We start from the raw sequence: 15,935 nt of genomic DNA on the forward strand, positions 1-15,935 counted from the left end.
TGCTCCAGCTGGAGTTCCCTCCTCCTATCCTGGATATCCGTGAGAGCGGTCGCTCCTGTAACCGGGACCGTTGACCTTTCAGGTTCCGCCGACACCGCTGCATCCACCCTGGGAACCCGAAGAAGCTCCAGGGTATCTTCTGGCAATGGATACAACTTGTCCACGGCTTTACTCACTTTCAGGTCCAGCTCCGGGGAATCCCCTTCCCGGAAAATATATCCGCAGCCGAACAGAGGAACGGGAAGGCCACCGCTGGGCCGGAGAGCTGGAAAAGACCGGATCCAGCCTGGCTCCCGGTCTAGACTCCACCTGTGGGGCCTCCACTCCCAATTCCTGCAGGATGGCCCGATAAGGGGAGCCAACGCCTCCCTCCGGAACGAGCGGACTACCCTGGGGTCATCTCCATCCACTGCTGTACCTGTGCTGGTACCTGGCAGGCCTGACCCCTCTACCTCCGGCTCATCAGCGCCCCCCCAGCCGGGGCTGCGTCCGGGGCTGTGTCCTCCGAACAGAAGGACCCGGAGTCCTTCTCCTGCGGTCTGCTCCGCACCGGGCACTTCTGCTTTGGAGGGTCGGAGGGCTCCTGAGTCCGTCTCCTGCGGTCTGCCCCGTACCGGGCACTTCTGCTTTGGAGGGTCGGAGGGCTCCTGAGTCCGTCTCCTGCGGTCTGCCCCGTACCGGGCACTTCGGCTTTGGAGGGTCGGAGGGCTCCTGAGTCCGTCTCCTGCGGTCTGCCCCGCACCGGACATTACTGCTTTGGAGGATCGGAGGGCTTCCCAGATCCTTTTCCAGCTTTCCCCCTCTGCTGCCTAGATCTTTTGCCCTTCAGGACCGTCCGTAAAAGGAACGCGAAAACCGAAGAAAGAAGGCCTCCGAAACATAGGAGGCCCCCTCCGCACTGACCTCAACCAGAGGAGCAGCCCCTCCACCCCGGGGAGGCCCCCCCGGGGGCTCGCTGCTGCGGGAAAAACGCCGGGAGACCTCCATTTGCTAAGACCTGTCTCGTGGTCTGGACAAACTGCAGCTAAAATGGCCGCCGTTCCCGCGCACGGAACAGCAGCGCTATCCCTGCCTGCTCGTTGCAGGGCGGCCCCGACGCTGACCGAAAACAAGGTACCCCGACCTGACTCTGACCGCCCCTATACAGGCGTGCGCGGCAGGAGGCTCCACGTGGCATCCCCCCCGCGACCGGCAAGTGCCCAGGGATCTCCACTAAAGTCAACCCCCCCCCGGAACGAAGCCGCGAAGGACGGAGAGCCGGCGAGGGCGAGGAGAAGCCGCACAACAAAACAAAACAGACCTTTTTTTTTTTTTTACTACTTGCGATTGCCGCTTGGACGCTGTCCCTGGTCCTGACCTGCCTGCTCCAGCGGGGGTGAGTGAACCGGGCTCCCCGGTGTCACCCCCGACGCTGCTGCCAGCAAGGGCCAGGTCCTCGACCCTCAGCAGCGGCCTCTACCAGGGGGGGATGGTCCCCTCAGAACCTCCCAACCCCCCTGGGAGGCTCTCAGGACGAGGGAGTCTTCTTTCTTCAGATGAACAAAGGCCAAAACTAAATTCTTCTTTACTTAGAAGAAAAAAATTGCCCAAAACCAAAATAAAGAAGGAAAAATTCCAGAAAACCTGACTAACTACCAGAATCAGTGCAGGCAGAGGCTGTGACCGGACCTGCACCACCTACTGGAGACAGAGTAAGACTGAGGGGCTGTGACTGACACAGGGGCATATATGGCTCCGCCCACAAGTTTTAGTCTGTCTCCATCTACTGGTGCGGAGTCACAACCCAGGTGTCCTGGACTGATCCTGGTACGTACAGGGAACAGAAAGGGAATGGTGAATAAAACGGAAAATGTCATAATGCCTCTGTATCGCTCCATGGTGAGACCACACCTTGAGTACTGTGTACAATTCTGGTCGCCACATCTCAAAAAAAAGATATAATTGCGATAGAGAAGGTACAGAGAAGGGCAACCAAAATGATAAGGGGAATGGAACAGCTCCCCTATGAGGAAAGACTAAAGAGGTTAGGACTTTTCAGCTTGGAGAAGAGATGACTGAGGGGGGATATGATAGAGGTGTTTAAAATCATGAGAGGTCTAGAGCGGGTAGATGTGAATCGGTTATTTACTCTTTCGGATAATAGAAAGACTAGGGGGCACTCCATGAAGTTAGTATGTGGCACATTTAAAACTAATCGGAGAAAGTTCTTTTTTACTCAACACACAATTAAACTCTGGAATTTGTTGCCAGAGGATGTGGTTAGTGCAGTTAGTATAGCTGTGTTTAAAAAAGGATTGGATAAGTTCTTGGAGGAGAAGTCCATTACCTGCTATTAAGTTCACCTAGAGAATAGCCACTGCCATTAGCAATGGTAACATGGAATAGACTTAGTTTTTGGGTACTTGCCAGGTTCTTAGGGCCTGGATTGGCCACTGTTGGAAACAGGATGCTGGGCTTGATGGACCCTTGGTCTGACCCAGTATGGCATTTTCTTATGTTCTTATGATGCCCAATATACCACCCTGTTTTGAAAGTAAAGGGACACATTAAAGATTTTCACTGCAGGGCTTATGAATGCAAAAAGGTTAAGGTCAGGAACAGGAGCTCAAATCACTAGATAGACATAAGGTTTCTTTGGAGATATCTGGAATTCACAAATGAGCTCAGGAACTCAAGCAGATGGTTATTTGGCTGCAGAGGAAACTGACCTCAAAGGCAGCAAGGATGCAATGGAGTAAGGAAGCAATTACGGCAGCATGTGTATTAAAGGCAAGGCCAAGTTTCAAGAGCCTAAAAGCACACTAAGCGAAAGCTCAGTGTCTTAGGCATCGGGAGACTAGTGACCCTAGAGGAAATCTGTAGGGCAGCTATCTGGTTAAGGAAAAACAGGTCTAAGTAACTCCCTCCCGAAATAGGGACTGCTCTGGTACATCTCACATGTGTGGACTGGTCTATACGATAAGAAAGAAAGTGAAATTTATACCTACCCATTAATTTTCTTTCCTTTAGTCCTAACAGACCAATCCAGGACCCAACCAGAGGGGAAAATGGCAGTAAAAAAAAAAAAAATAAAAAAAGGGAGGTGGCTGGGCTTTTAAATAGGAATATATACAATTATATAGATATATATAGGTAGACGGACAGATAGACAGTAAAACAAGGACCTGTTTCCAAACAGAGAAACACAGCCCAAGGAGAGGGGGGCAGATGGAATCCTCAGGCCCCCAACCTATGAGGTTTGATTACAAAATTCTTGTGTCCTAACGTCCTTTTTTCTTCTCTCTCTCTGGTTCCAAGGGGACCTTATATTCAGGAGAATCAATGGCAAGTGCAAAGGGTGTTCATGGTGAATGCAGCAACCCCGAGTACAATCTTGGGATTAATATTTGGATCCTAGAAAGAGAAGCTGGCAATGGTGGTAGGTTCTTGTTATAATGCTAATTGGCGAACCAGAACGAACAATGGCTCCTAGTTGGTTTCTAGCATACTGAGGAGCTGAAGCAGCATCGGACCTTTTATTGAGAGTGAAGTCAGCTCTTGAATTTTTGTTTCTGCCTCCATCTGCTGGCCAGAGGATGCATCCACATGCATGGACTGTGTTAAGCTAAAGAAAAGGAAATTAACAGGTAAATATAAATTTTACCGTAAACTGCCCTACTTTTCTCAGAGTAACTTCTATGTTGACAGGAATGTTACAGATCTCATTCAGACATACACTAGTGTCTGATTGGCTCATCTATTGGGTCTTGTGTGTGATATCACTTGCAACACTCTTTCCAACACGTACCTATAGGCTTCAGAGTGTGAAGCCATGTGACATGTTCTAATATAGCATTTCGCATAGAAATTGTAGGGAACTGTAAAAAGAAATCAAAATTTACATTTTAATTTTGTATTAAATACAAACTCACTGTGTGACCAAGTTAAATTATAGTCACAATAAATAATGAAGGTAGGTTTGTGGAATGGCTATAAATTACAAATGATTTTAGTCCTCTAAAATGATATTTATTGTGCATTCTGGTACAAAGTAAGAAAGGCTAATTGCCTTTTTGTACCTGATCTTTATGTTCTAGGACTGCCGTTTCAAGTTCCTGCCAGCCTGAGACAGGGACCAGTGTATACTGCACATGGTCACATTGAAAGAGAGCCTGCAGGGTACATAAAAGAATGTTAGTACTTGAAGAACAGCAATTGCTACTGTAATATGAATGGTCTCTCATACAAGGCTGGCTAAGGATCAGTGATACAATATATTTTTCTAGATGTTATACATAATCAGTATGCAAAGAAATGCTTACTTGAAGTATTTTACAAGCACACAAGGCATCTACATCAGAAGCAACAAGAAGGAGAACCCGCTGAAAAAAAAAAAAGGAACTATAATGAGCTTCATTTTATCTACTGAACATTAGAGGGACATGTCATTTTGAATTACAAAGACATCTATGGAAAACAAATTTCAGACATACATGTGTAGCATTAAAGAAAAAAAGATTAAAGGAAAATTGGTTCTTACCTGCTAATTTTTGTTCCAATAGTACCACAGATCAGTCCAGACTCCTGGGTTTTGCCTCCCCTCCAGCAGTTTGAGACAGAGATGTTTTGACTGACTCTTCTCTATACCTTGAGGTGCCACTTACAGTCCGTCAGTATTGAACCGTATCAAAGCAGAATGGCTCCCAAACCAAACTAACTATATAACAACTAATCAGAGACATATGTCCAGGTACAAACTAAGATTGTAAGCTCTCTGGGGATAGGAAAATACCTATAGTACCTGAATGTAAAACAGATGTGATATGTCAAATCAAATGTCGGTATATAAAAATTAAATAAATTTGTCCTGGACCGGGCTCATGAATCCCAAATGATAACAGAACCCAGAAAAAAAACCTCATGAAATTCATCAACTGTGTAACAGATCTGCAGATTAAAACAACGAGCGGACTCACCGTTATCTTCTCACATAAGTGGGCGGGGCTCTGGACTGATCCATGGTACTACAGGAACGAAAATTAGCAGGTAAGAATCAATTTTCCTTTCCCTGTACGTACCCAGATCAGTCCAGACTCCTGGGATGTACCAGAGCTTTCTTACTTGGGATGGGACCCTAAGAGTCCCATCGGATCACACCCTCCCCAAACCCCCCAGAACATCTAACCTGTAGTGTCTAGCGAAGGTGTGTAAAGACTTCCAAATAGCCGCCCTACAAATCTCTTGAGGTGAAATCTGTTGGCACTCCGCCCACGAAGTTGCTTGCAAACTTGTAGAATGCGCCCGAAGACTCGTGGGACAGGGCTTGCCATGGAGCAAGCAAGCCGAACTTATAGCCTCCTTCAACCATCAGGCAATTGAAGCCCAAGAAGCCTTATGACCTCTTCTCGGGCCACTCCACAGCACAAAAAGATGGTCTGACATTCGGAAGCTATTGGTAACCTCCGACGCACATCTAGCTTTCTCAGGTCTTTAGAATGAGGATATGAATGGTTCAAGTCCGGAAAGGATGGGAGTTCCACAAATTGGTTTAAATGAAAAGAGTAAACCACCTGATGTAGAAAGGAAGGAACTGTCCACAAGGAAACTCCTGTGTCAGATATTCTTAAAAATGGTTCCCTGCAGGATAAAGCCTGAAGCTCAGATACTCTACAAGCAGAAGCAATAGCCACAAGAAAAATCACCTTTAACGTGAGATCTTTCAACGTCGCCTTCTTCAGAGGCTCAAAAGGCGCGGCACACATGGCTTTAAGAACCAAATTTAGGTTCCACGAAGGACAAGGATTCCTAACAGGATGTAAATGCTTAGCCCCCGAAGAAAACGTGCTATGTCCGGATGCGCCACTAAGGAAGCACCCTGAACTTTACCACAGAGACAACAGAGTGCTTCTACCTGCACACGTAAGGAGCTGCACGATAAGCCGTTAGACAGACCTGCCTGCAAAAAGGATAAAATGTCAGACACCAACGCCCGAATAGGGTCTATCTTGTACTCTAGACACCAGGCTTCAAAAACTCCCCACACCCTGACGTTCGCCAGACATTTCTCTTGAACGCAACAAAGTAGCAACCACCACGTCTGAATAGCCTTTGCTTTTTAGACGCTGCCTTTCAAAAGCCATGCTGCTAGACAAAAGCGATCTGCCTCTTCTAAACAAATGGGGCCTTGACACAGCAGATTCGGAAAGTCCCGGAACTTCAAGGCACCTTCCACCTTTAGGTTGACCAGATCTGCGAACCATGGACGTCTCAGCCACTCTGGAGCCACCAGAATTACCTCTGTTGGGTGGGCTTCTATTCGACATAGCACCTTGCCGATCAGGGGCCAAGGTGGAAATACGTACAGAAGAATACTCCTCGGCCAGGGGAGAACCAGGGCCTCCACACCTTCCGCTGCTGTCTGCCTGCACAGACTGAAGAAATGAGGGGCCTTGGTGTTCTGGAACGTTGCCATCAGGTCCATTCTCGGCTGACCCCACGTGTCGCAAATGAGTTGAAAGGCCTTGTTGGCGAGTTCCAACTCTCCAGGATCGAGACGGTGGCGACTGAGAAAGTCGGCCTGAATGTTGTCGACTCCGGCTATGTGAGAGGCCGCAATGTTGACCAGGTGCCGTTCCGCCCAAGTTATCAGCAGATGGGCCTCCAGTGCTACCGGCTGGCTCCTGGTTGCTCCTTGGCGATTGATATAAGCCACTGTAGTCGCATTGTCTGACAGAACTCTGATCGACTTGTCCTGCAAAATTGGCAGAAACGACTGCAATGCTAAGTGTTCCGCCCTGGTCTCCAGGCGGTTGATCAACCACTGGGATTTCTCCTCAGACCATTGTCCCTGCATCGATCTCTCTTGACAAACTGCTCCCCATCCGGAGAGACTGGCATCCGTGGTGACCACCATCCAATCTGGTACCTCCAGGGACACCTCCTGGTTCAAGTTGTGTGAGAGAAGCCATCACTCGAGACTGGATCGAGCCAAAGCTGTAAGAGGAAGAGGAAGATGAAATTGTTCGGAGACCGGACTCCAGTGGGAAAGCAATGCTGATTGAAGAGGCCTCATACGAGCAAAGGCCCACGGGACCAATTCCAGAGTGGAAGCCATTGAACCAAGTACACTCAAGTAATCCCATACTCTGGGAAGACTGTTGGCCAGTAAGTCTTGCACTTGACCCTGCAATTTGACGACACAGTCCTTGGTAAGGAAAACTCTCCCCTGGCATGTGTCAAACAGGGCTCCCAGGAATTCTAAGGATTGGGAGGGAATCAGGTGGCTCCTGGCAAAGTTGATCACCCAGCCTAGAGAATGCAGAAGCTGAATTACTCTTTGTACTGCCAAAAGGCAGAGCGACTCCGACTTTTTTTTTATACAGACATTCCGGAGGAAGTAGTGAAGACCAAAACTGTAAAGGACTTCAAAGGGGCCTAGGATAAACACAGTGGATCCATAAAATCTAGAGGATGTGAATGAAGAGTGGGTGGCTCACGGGAACGACGGCTACTACCTGGTGATAATACCCTTATTCATTAAACAAACACATGGTTAATGCGACTCCAACATTGCTCTAAGCTTCAGCGGCAATGAGGAAATGTGGAAAAAAGGATTTGCAGTCACAAAAAAAGCAGGGAGTAGCTTACTTGTTACAGAGGTTACTACCCCAAACCAAATAAGCCTGATACTGCATTTTCAATGCATATCCAGCATAGCTCTCTGCTTCAACGGCAGGGGAGAAAGTTTGACACTTCACGCATATCCAGCATAGCCTTCTGCTTCAACGGCAGGAGAGCAAGACCGATACTTCACTTTCAATGCAAAGCCAGCATAGCTCTCTGCTTCAACGGCAGGGGGGGGAATGAAGAAACATGGATCTATATTCAGGCAACAACCAACAAGGACTGAATTACATAGTCTGGATAAACAGATAAGCATGGGTGTAGCTTGCTTATTGTGGTGGTTAATACCCCTAATTAAGCTATTTCACTTAGATGCAGTTCCAACACTGCTCTCTACATTAATGGCGGGGGTGGAAGGGAAAAAGAATAAAAAAGGTTACTAAGAGCCAAGAGTAACAGATAAGTATAAGAGAAAAAAAAAGTGCAAAAGCTTGCTGGGCAGACTGGATGGGCCGTTTAGTCTTCTTCTGCTGTCATTTCATTTCTATGACTTTGCCCGAATCAGCCAGTTGTCCAGGCACGGGTGTACAAACATACCTTCCTTCCGGAGTTGTGCCGCCACCACCACCATAATCTTGGTGAAGGTTCTGGGAGCTGTGGCAAGTCCGAACGGCAGAGCTCGAAACCGATAACGATGGCCCAGGACAGAAAACCTCAGGAATTTCTGGTGATGAAGCCTGATGCTGAAGTGCAAGTATGCGTCTATGAGATCTAGCGATGCTAAGAGTTCTCCCTTGCACACTGATGCAATTACTGACCTCAGAGTTTCCATGCGAAACCCGAAGACATCTAATGACTCTTTTTAGATCAAGGATGGGCCGAAAGGTACCCTCTTTCTTGGGCACAACGAAGTAGATGGAGTAACGACCTTTTTGTTGTTACGGAGGAACCGGTATAATGGCCCTGAGCTCTAGAAGGCGATGCAAGGTGTCGCGCACACAGCCTGACGTTTCTCTTAGTAAGCGCATGGAGAAACTAGATATCGGTGTCGAAGATGTCTGACAAAATCTAAAGCGTAGCCGTGTTTTATCACGTTGAGGACCCACTAGTCCGACGTTATATTAGTCCATTCCTCGCGGTACAGAGACAATCTGCCTCCTACCTCTGGAGTCGAGGAATGAACCAGCCTCGCTTCATTGTGAGGACTTGGTCCCTCCTGCCGATCGCGGGATTCCAGATCTGCCAAAGTGACGGCCACGAAAGAACTGGGACTGCGACCAGGACTGCTGCCTTCCAGGAACAGATCTTGCTGCAGCACCCGAGGATCGGGAAGAACGGAAACGCCTGTTGCCTCAGAACCGGGACCACGAGGAAAAGGAACCTCTCACTTTAGGACGATCCTCTGGCAGGCGATTGTTACGACTGTCGTTGTCCGACTTCTCCACTCCGCCCTCCTTACCTCTCTGGCGACTCCTCCTGCGGTTGACGGACGTTTGGCTGCCGCGGCGTCTGCCTGCCGTCCTCTCCGGCTTGGGCGCTGCCCCCCGCCATGCTGTCCAGCTGCCTTAGGGCGCGTGCGCCGCGCGGCCCTGCTTCAAATACTTTCTTTGGCGTGAACCTCAGGGGCATCCCCCTGTGATGACATCACGCATCCCGGATACAAAAAGCCTACACTATTGCTAGCTAATCGAGTTAGCAGCAGGTATTCATACTGGTGAACTCCTTACGGATGGGATTCGCTCTCCATACCTAGCTACTCTGCCTCTCCATTATTGGATTTACTCTATTTGGGGTACCCGCTCCTCAGGGGCCTGTCTCTTCTCTTTCAGGTCACTGTCTGGAACTAGTACTCGCTCCTCGAGGGCCCATGTTCCTGGACTCACTGCCTGAACTTCACTTCTGCCTGGAAGATACCGCTGTCTACACCATCAGTGAGTTACTATCTACTTCTCTCTGAGCTGTTCCCTGGAACCAGGTACTCGCTCCTTGAGGGCCTGCCTCTACTCCAGCTCCTGTGATTCCTACCAAGAGAAACCGCTGTTATGAGTGAGTACTCAACCAACGAGGATCTATTCCAGAACCCTGCATATACTTCATTGTACTCACTATCTCAGTTTCTCTTCACTACAGCACAGCCATTGTGGGATCACTTTCCAGTGCCCTGAGGGACTACAAGCCCAGCCGGGCTTCATCTCTGCTCACTACTGCCACCTCTGGTGGCTCCTCTATACTGTTAATAAAAGATCTATCTGTGTTGTGTGTCCTAAAGCTGAGCCCGACCTGTGGGCCCCTCATGGGACTTCCCCCCGTGGGCGTGATCAGCAGCCAGTGTATCCAAGGGTCCACCCAAAACCTTACAAACAATAACAGCAATGAACCTTTCCTCCCAAAGACTGAATCATATCCTCAAGGTCCTTCCTGAAAAGGAGTTTGCCTTTAAAAGGTAGAGAGCCCAGTTGTGCCTTGAGGAGCCATCCGCAGACCAGTTCCTCAGAGGAGTCTACAGGCTGAAACAGCCGAAATCATAGTCCTGCCAGAAGTCCGGAGTAGGTCATATAGGGCATCAGCGCTATCAGCTACCGCTGCCTCCAAACGTCCCGCTTGCATAGACTCCTCAGCAGAGAGAGATGCATTAGCCTGCAAAAGTTGCACCCAGTGAAGACCTTCTCTCAAAGCGAAGCTGCTGCATATAGCAGCCCGGATCCCCAGAGCAGAAACTTCAAAGATTTTTTTCAACTGAATCTCAAGCTTACGATCTTGAAGGCCCTTGAGGGCCGTTGCGCCCATCACAGGAATGGTAGTCTTCTTGGTGACGGAAGACACCGCGGCATCCACCTTAGGGATCCGAAGGAGATCCAAGGCATCTTCAGGCAACAGGTAAAGTTTATCCATGGCTTTGCTGACCTTCAGACCCAAATCTGGGGTGTCCCATTCCCGGACTAGCAGGTCGGTTACTGAGAGATGAAAGGGAAAGGACTTGGTCGGACCATGGAGACCCACCATGACAAGATCCACTGCCCCCATTCGAGAATCTTCCTGAGAGGCATCAATCCCCAACTCTTCCAGAACCGCAGGAATTAGGGGACCCAATTCATCTCTCCTAAAAAGGTGGACCACCTTTGGATCATCCCCTTCCACCGCGTGGGGATTAAACCCTACAACATTGTCGTGGTGGGCTGCAGCGTCTGTGCCCTGCAGGGATTTAATCGGCCGGCTCCCGGTCCTCCAAATCTGAATCCGGGGAGGAAAAATCCTCTGTCCATCCAGGGAGCACAGAGCGTGGGGGTGTTTGTCCCGTGAGATTGGCTCCCGATCCAGGCGCTTAGCCCTTTTAGGCACCCAGACACCCAGAGGGCCTGAAGAACTACCACCCCACCCCGATTGCCTCCACACTGCCTGCCTGGCTTTACATGCCTTTTGCAGCAACAAAATAAATTCAGAAGAAAAAGAAGAATTGAGCCCTCCTCAGCATCGCCTGCCGCTCCAGATAAGGGCCCGCCCCCCGCGGGGGTTGTGCGATGCGGGGATAAGGTAGGGGGAAGACTTTCCCTTCCTTTCCATGGCTCTTGTGGTCGCCCAAAATGTCTCCAATATGGCCTCCGTTTCCGCGCTTAGTGGGAACGGGTCCAGAGGGGGTCGCCGTGGGTCACTCCGTTTCACAGACTCCTGGCCTGGTGCGACAGTACTACCCCCGTGGTCGAGGACAAGCCCTCCCCCCTGGGGAAATATACCAAACACAGCCCCTCTCTGGAGACGCGCGAATGAGCATCTCCACAAGCTCGACAGGCCGCTCCACACGGCATCGGAGGTTCCAAACTGGCGGGTAAACAAAGAAGAATAACTGAGGTAAGGGCTGAAAACCACTTCAGTTTGAAGTACAAAAAAAATGGATTCCTCGCTTACCACCACTGCCTTCAATCGTATCGCTTGATCTTGAAACTTTTTTTTTTTTTTTTACAGGTTCTGTGCTGCCCGGGGTGAGTGAGCCGGGCTCCCTGGTATCACCCCTGCGCTGGGACCAGAAGTTAAGGACGAGTCCTCGACCACAAAAAACTCCAGAGCCTCAAATACCAGGGGGGATGGTCCCCTCAGGACCTAACAACCCCCTGGGAGGCAAGCACAGCCAAGCTGTTTTAGCTTTTGTCTTTTTTTTTTTTTTTTTTTAAAGGAATAGCTGCCTAATGCCTGTCAGCTAACTACACTAAGAGAAAAAAACCTCTATCCAATTTTTTTGAAAACTTACCACAGACTGTAGGATTTTGCACCTCCACCATCTACTGGAGACAGAGAAATACTGACAGACTTTAGGTGGCACCTCAAGGTATAGGGTAGAGTGGGTCAAAACTTCTCTGTCTCCATCTCCTGGAGGGGAGACAAAACCCAGGAGTCTGGACTGATCCGGGTACGTACAGGAAATAACATTTTCTTGAGTTTTGCTGCATGCCAAAAGTAGTTTCACTTTGGATTGCTATCAGATAGAGGATAGCTAAATAAATTAAAGCTTCTTCAGAGTAGTTTGTAATTTACAGACTTTATAAACTAGGATGGGCTGTAAAAACTAGTATTCAATGTATTTATTACTTACTTAAACCGATTATCACTCAATAGAACAGTAGCGTGGGAGCTTCTTGGTGTTTGGGTAATTGCCAGGTTCTTGTGGCCTGGTTTGGCCTCTGTTGGAAACAGGGTGCTGGGCTTATTGGACCCTTGGTCTGACCCAGCATGGCAATTTCTTATGTTCTTAAGAGCTGAGAAACAGAGACAGGGAGACTTCAGTCTACCCTCGATCACTCACATTGGGGCCGATGCAATAATTGCACACAGAAAACGGGCGCTCGGTGTAGAGCACCTGTTTTCCTAACACGCGCCCAGCTACCTCTCCTAGGGGCATGATTCAATATTTAAATGAGGGGTCACACTAAAAAGGAGGCACCAGGGAAAAATGTGCATCCATAGTGCCTCCTCGGCATCGGCCCCCAGGAGAGGTGGCTATCAACTGGGGTGGGAAAAATAGAAGCTCAATCTACGAGGGTCCATTTTCTCCTGCTACCAGCATAGACCAGAACAAAATACATGGCCTGGATCGTGTACCTTGTGTGTATTGAGCGTCCAGAATTTTTTTTTCAAAATTTTTTTTTTTTTTAACTAAATACTGCTTTATTTGGTTCCTCCTACTTAGTATCGTCACAATACTATTAGGAAGAATCACAGAAAGCAGGATTTTTTCTTTTTTTTTCAATGCCCCCTTGAGCATGGCATAACTTTACGTCAGCCCTGGGCTGGCGTAAAATTTGCCACGTTGCAAAGGCACATTGGCCGCACGGAAAATTTATTGGATCACAGGGATTAGCCAATAGTTTCATCTGCATGAATTTGCATGAGATGAGCACTATTAGCTATGCAGTGATTTGGACGTGCTAATCCCCATATTGGATCGGGGGTTATGGACATGTGCTCGATTGCGTGTTAAGCCATGCGCAGTGGCTAGCGCACAGTATTTATTTATTTATTTAATACTTTTACTATACCAGCATTCGTAGTTACATCTAACCGGTTTACAGCAAAACTGAAGGTGGAAAATACATAAAACAGGTACTGGGGAAGGGACAAAGGAGAAACAGGCTGAGTGGTAGCAAATACAGAGCAACAAATCTACCTTATAAATGGGCCCTGACTGACGGCCCGCAAATGCGCAGTAGAGCACAGCTCTACTGCGCATGTGCGGGCAAGGACGTCGGTCTTAGCCAGCGTAAAAAAAAAAAAAAAATGGCGGCGTCGGGTGGCAGCGGCAGCGATGGCGGTGTCGGGTGGCAGCGGCGATGGCAGCGGCGGCAGCGAACAACGACGAGGAGCAGCGGCGGCCAGTAGCGAGGGAGGGAGGAGAGAGAGGGAGGGAGGGAGGAGAGAAAGAGAGGGAGGGAGGGACTGAGTGAGGAGGGAGGGAGGGAGGGACTGAGTGGGAGGGATGCGAGTAAGTGGAAGGGTAAGAAGTTGTGGAGCAGAGAAAAAGGGAGTGGAGGAGGGCTGAGGGAGAGGGGATGGGATTGAGACAGGGTGGGGAGTGACTGAGGAAGGGGAGGGAGGTGAGAGTGAGGGGAAGGAGGCAGTGGGAGACAGAGAGTGAGTAAGACTGAGGGGTGGGAAGGGGGTGAGTGACTGAGGGGAAGGTGGAATGAGGGAGAAAAAGTGTAGGAGGGTGCTGTTTTCGAAAATGGACCGAAAACAAAAATGTAATGTAGCCCGTTGTGACGGGCTTAACGGCTTGTAATATAATAAAACCAACAAGCAGCAATAAACTATATACATCAGTACAGGTCAAAATGGAGATACAGCAAGGGGTTAATGGAGGGAGGAACTACTCTGGGTACCCTTGCTTAAAGAGCCATGTCTTTAACTTCTTTTTGAATCTGATAGTACAAGGCTCAAGTCGGAGATTTGTGGGAAGTGAGTTCCATCACGTGGGACCAGCAGTGGAGGAAAGGAGTGCCTTTTTGAGTGATGGCACGTGGAGGGTTCCTTTATTGATTGCTCTGGTGGGGCGGTTAAAGCGTGTGTGGCAGAGAGGTTCGTCAAGTCAATTAGAATTGTGACTGTATATGGATTTATGAATGATGGTGAGGGTTTTATAGAGGCTGCATGAGGGGATAGGGAGCCAATGGAGGTCTTTAAGGATCGGAGTGATGTGGGCTGATTTAGAGGCATTTGTGATGGTCCTTGCTACCACATTCTGGAGCATCTGAAGTGGCTTTATGGTGGAGAAGAGGAGCCCTAGGAAGAGGGAGTTGCAGTAATCCATTTTAGAAGAGAGGGTGGCCTGGATGACAGTACAGAAGTCATGGGTGTGGAGTAAGGGTTTTAGTTTTTTTAGAACATTGAGCTTGAAGAATCCCTCCTTGAGGATTGTATTGATATATTTCTTTAGGTTCAATTGCTGGTCAATGAGGACCCCTAAGTCTCTTACAAATGGTTGAGCGGAGATGGCATTGAAAGTAGGATCATTAGCAATAGGGAGTTTAGGGGTTTGGTGTTGGGAAGTGAGGAGCAGTTCCGTTTTGGTGTTTAAGGCAAAGTGGAGGTTTGTGAGTAGGGTGTTAATGGACACAAGGCATGTGTCCCAAAGCTTAAGGGAATCAGAGATAGAGTCATGGACAGGAATGATGATTTGGACGTCATCGGCATATAGGTAGAATTTGAGGCCAAGGTCTGATAGAAGCTGGCAGTATTGCATCGGCCCCTCTGTGATCCTGAACAAGTTTCTTACATTCATTCTGTAATTGTGAGCTAGCAAAGACTTTAGGGCATGGACTCAAGCATCAGGCAAGGACAGTAGTGTTTTCTGCCCTGTTCATGGTAAGGCATATGAAAGGATAGTTCCCATAGTCAACTTTTACAGTTTCAGCATAAGGCAGCAACGAAGAGACTGTTGATTGGGTTCTACGTGGGCAGATTAGAGGACCTTTTGGCCTTGCCATTATGTACTGTGTAAGCACTATCTAATGTATTTTCTAGTTTCAGTATAAAAATCTCTGGGCCTTTAATTCCGGACTAGTTAACCGTGCTGCTGCGCAAGTGATATGTTTTTCAACTTTCGCCCAGAACAAGAAATTAACAGCTTTGTTCAATTCTGGCTGAACAATAACATGCCACAGCGAACAAGATCAAGCGTCCAACATACGCTGGCCTCTCCACGATAAACACTATAGAAATATATTTTTGTCATTGGTTCTTAGCCTGTATCGTGCTGCAGTCGCTTACCCACCTTCCCCGTGACCCGGGCAGCTTTGCAGCGCGCCTTCTAATCCATCCCCCAGAGCCCCAACAAGGCGCAGGCCCCTGGGTCTCGGTAGCTCCCCAGCCAGAGACAACAGAGGAGCGACCCTTACCTGATTCACTATGACCTCATAAAAATCCTTCCGGAAATCCGACACAAACATCTCCTCCAACACCAACGATAAAAACGCACCCAAATCGTTTAAAAAAAATAAAATAAAACCCTTTTCAGAAGTCTTTAATGCTCACGCAACACCCAGCAGTAACAATGCTCTTGTCAAAAACTGGCGCCAAGCGAATGCTTTTCTCTATTGGAGCGGCTAGACATAAAAACTGACCAATGGCTTGCGAGGTTTTCTAATTGCTCTTTTCTGATTGGAGACGCTGGCATAAAACTCCACAATCGGCTTTGGACACAGGTCTAGCAATACTGCCAGCGGATAGGTCCGCATTTCTCCCGCGGATAGCCAATCGAAAGTGGGTGAAGGCAGCCATTTTGGAGGACGTACATCCTGTCATAGAGACAAACAATGTGGCATTCTGGGCTTTGTAGTTTTGTGGAA

At 48.5% G+C, this 15,935-nt stretch overlaps 1 protein-coding gene across 3 annotated transcripts in view; it reads right to left on the reverse strand.

The window, feature by feature from the left end:
* CDC45 (cell division cycle 45) overlaps positions 1 to 15,935 on the reverse strand; it is a 102,483-nt gene that overhangs the window by 86,357 nt on the left and 191 nt on the right. For 2 of the 3 annotated variants that reach the window (XM_029619546.1, XM_029619544.1), the window contains exons 2-3: positions 4,302 to 4,361; positions 4,059 to 4,151 (exon numbers count right to left, since the gene is read on the reverse strand). In XM_029619546.1, coding sequence (XP_029475406.1) covers positions 4,059 to 4,151; positions 4,302 to 4,361 — 153 coding nt within the window. Of the gene's footprint in view, positions 1 to 4,058; positions 4,152 to 4,301; positions 4,362 to 15,485; positions 15,911 to 15,935 lie in introns of those variants that run through there. The other variant, XM_029619545.1, reaches the window with a different exon arrangement.

Source organism: Rhinatrema bivittatum, chromosome 11 (assembly GCF_901001135.1).
Source record: "Rhinatrema bivittatum chromosome 11, aRhiBiv1.1, whole genome shotgun sequence".
In the NCBI taxonomy this organism is placed as follows: domain Eukaryota; kingdom Metazoa; phylum Chordata; class Amphibia; order Gymnophiona; family Rhinatrematidae; genus Rhinatrema; species Rhinatrema bivittatum.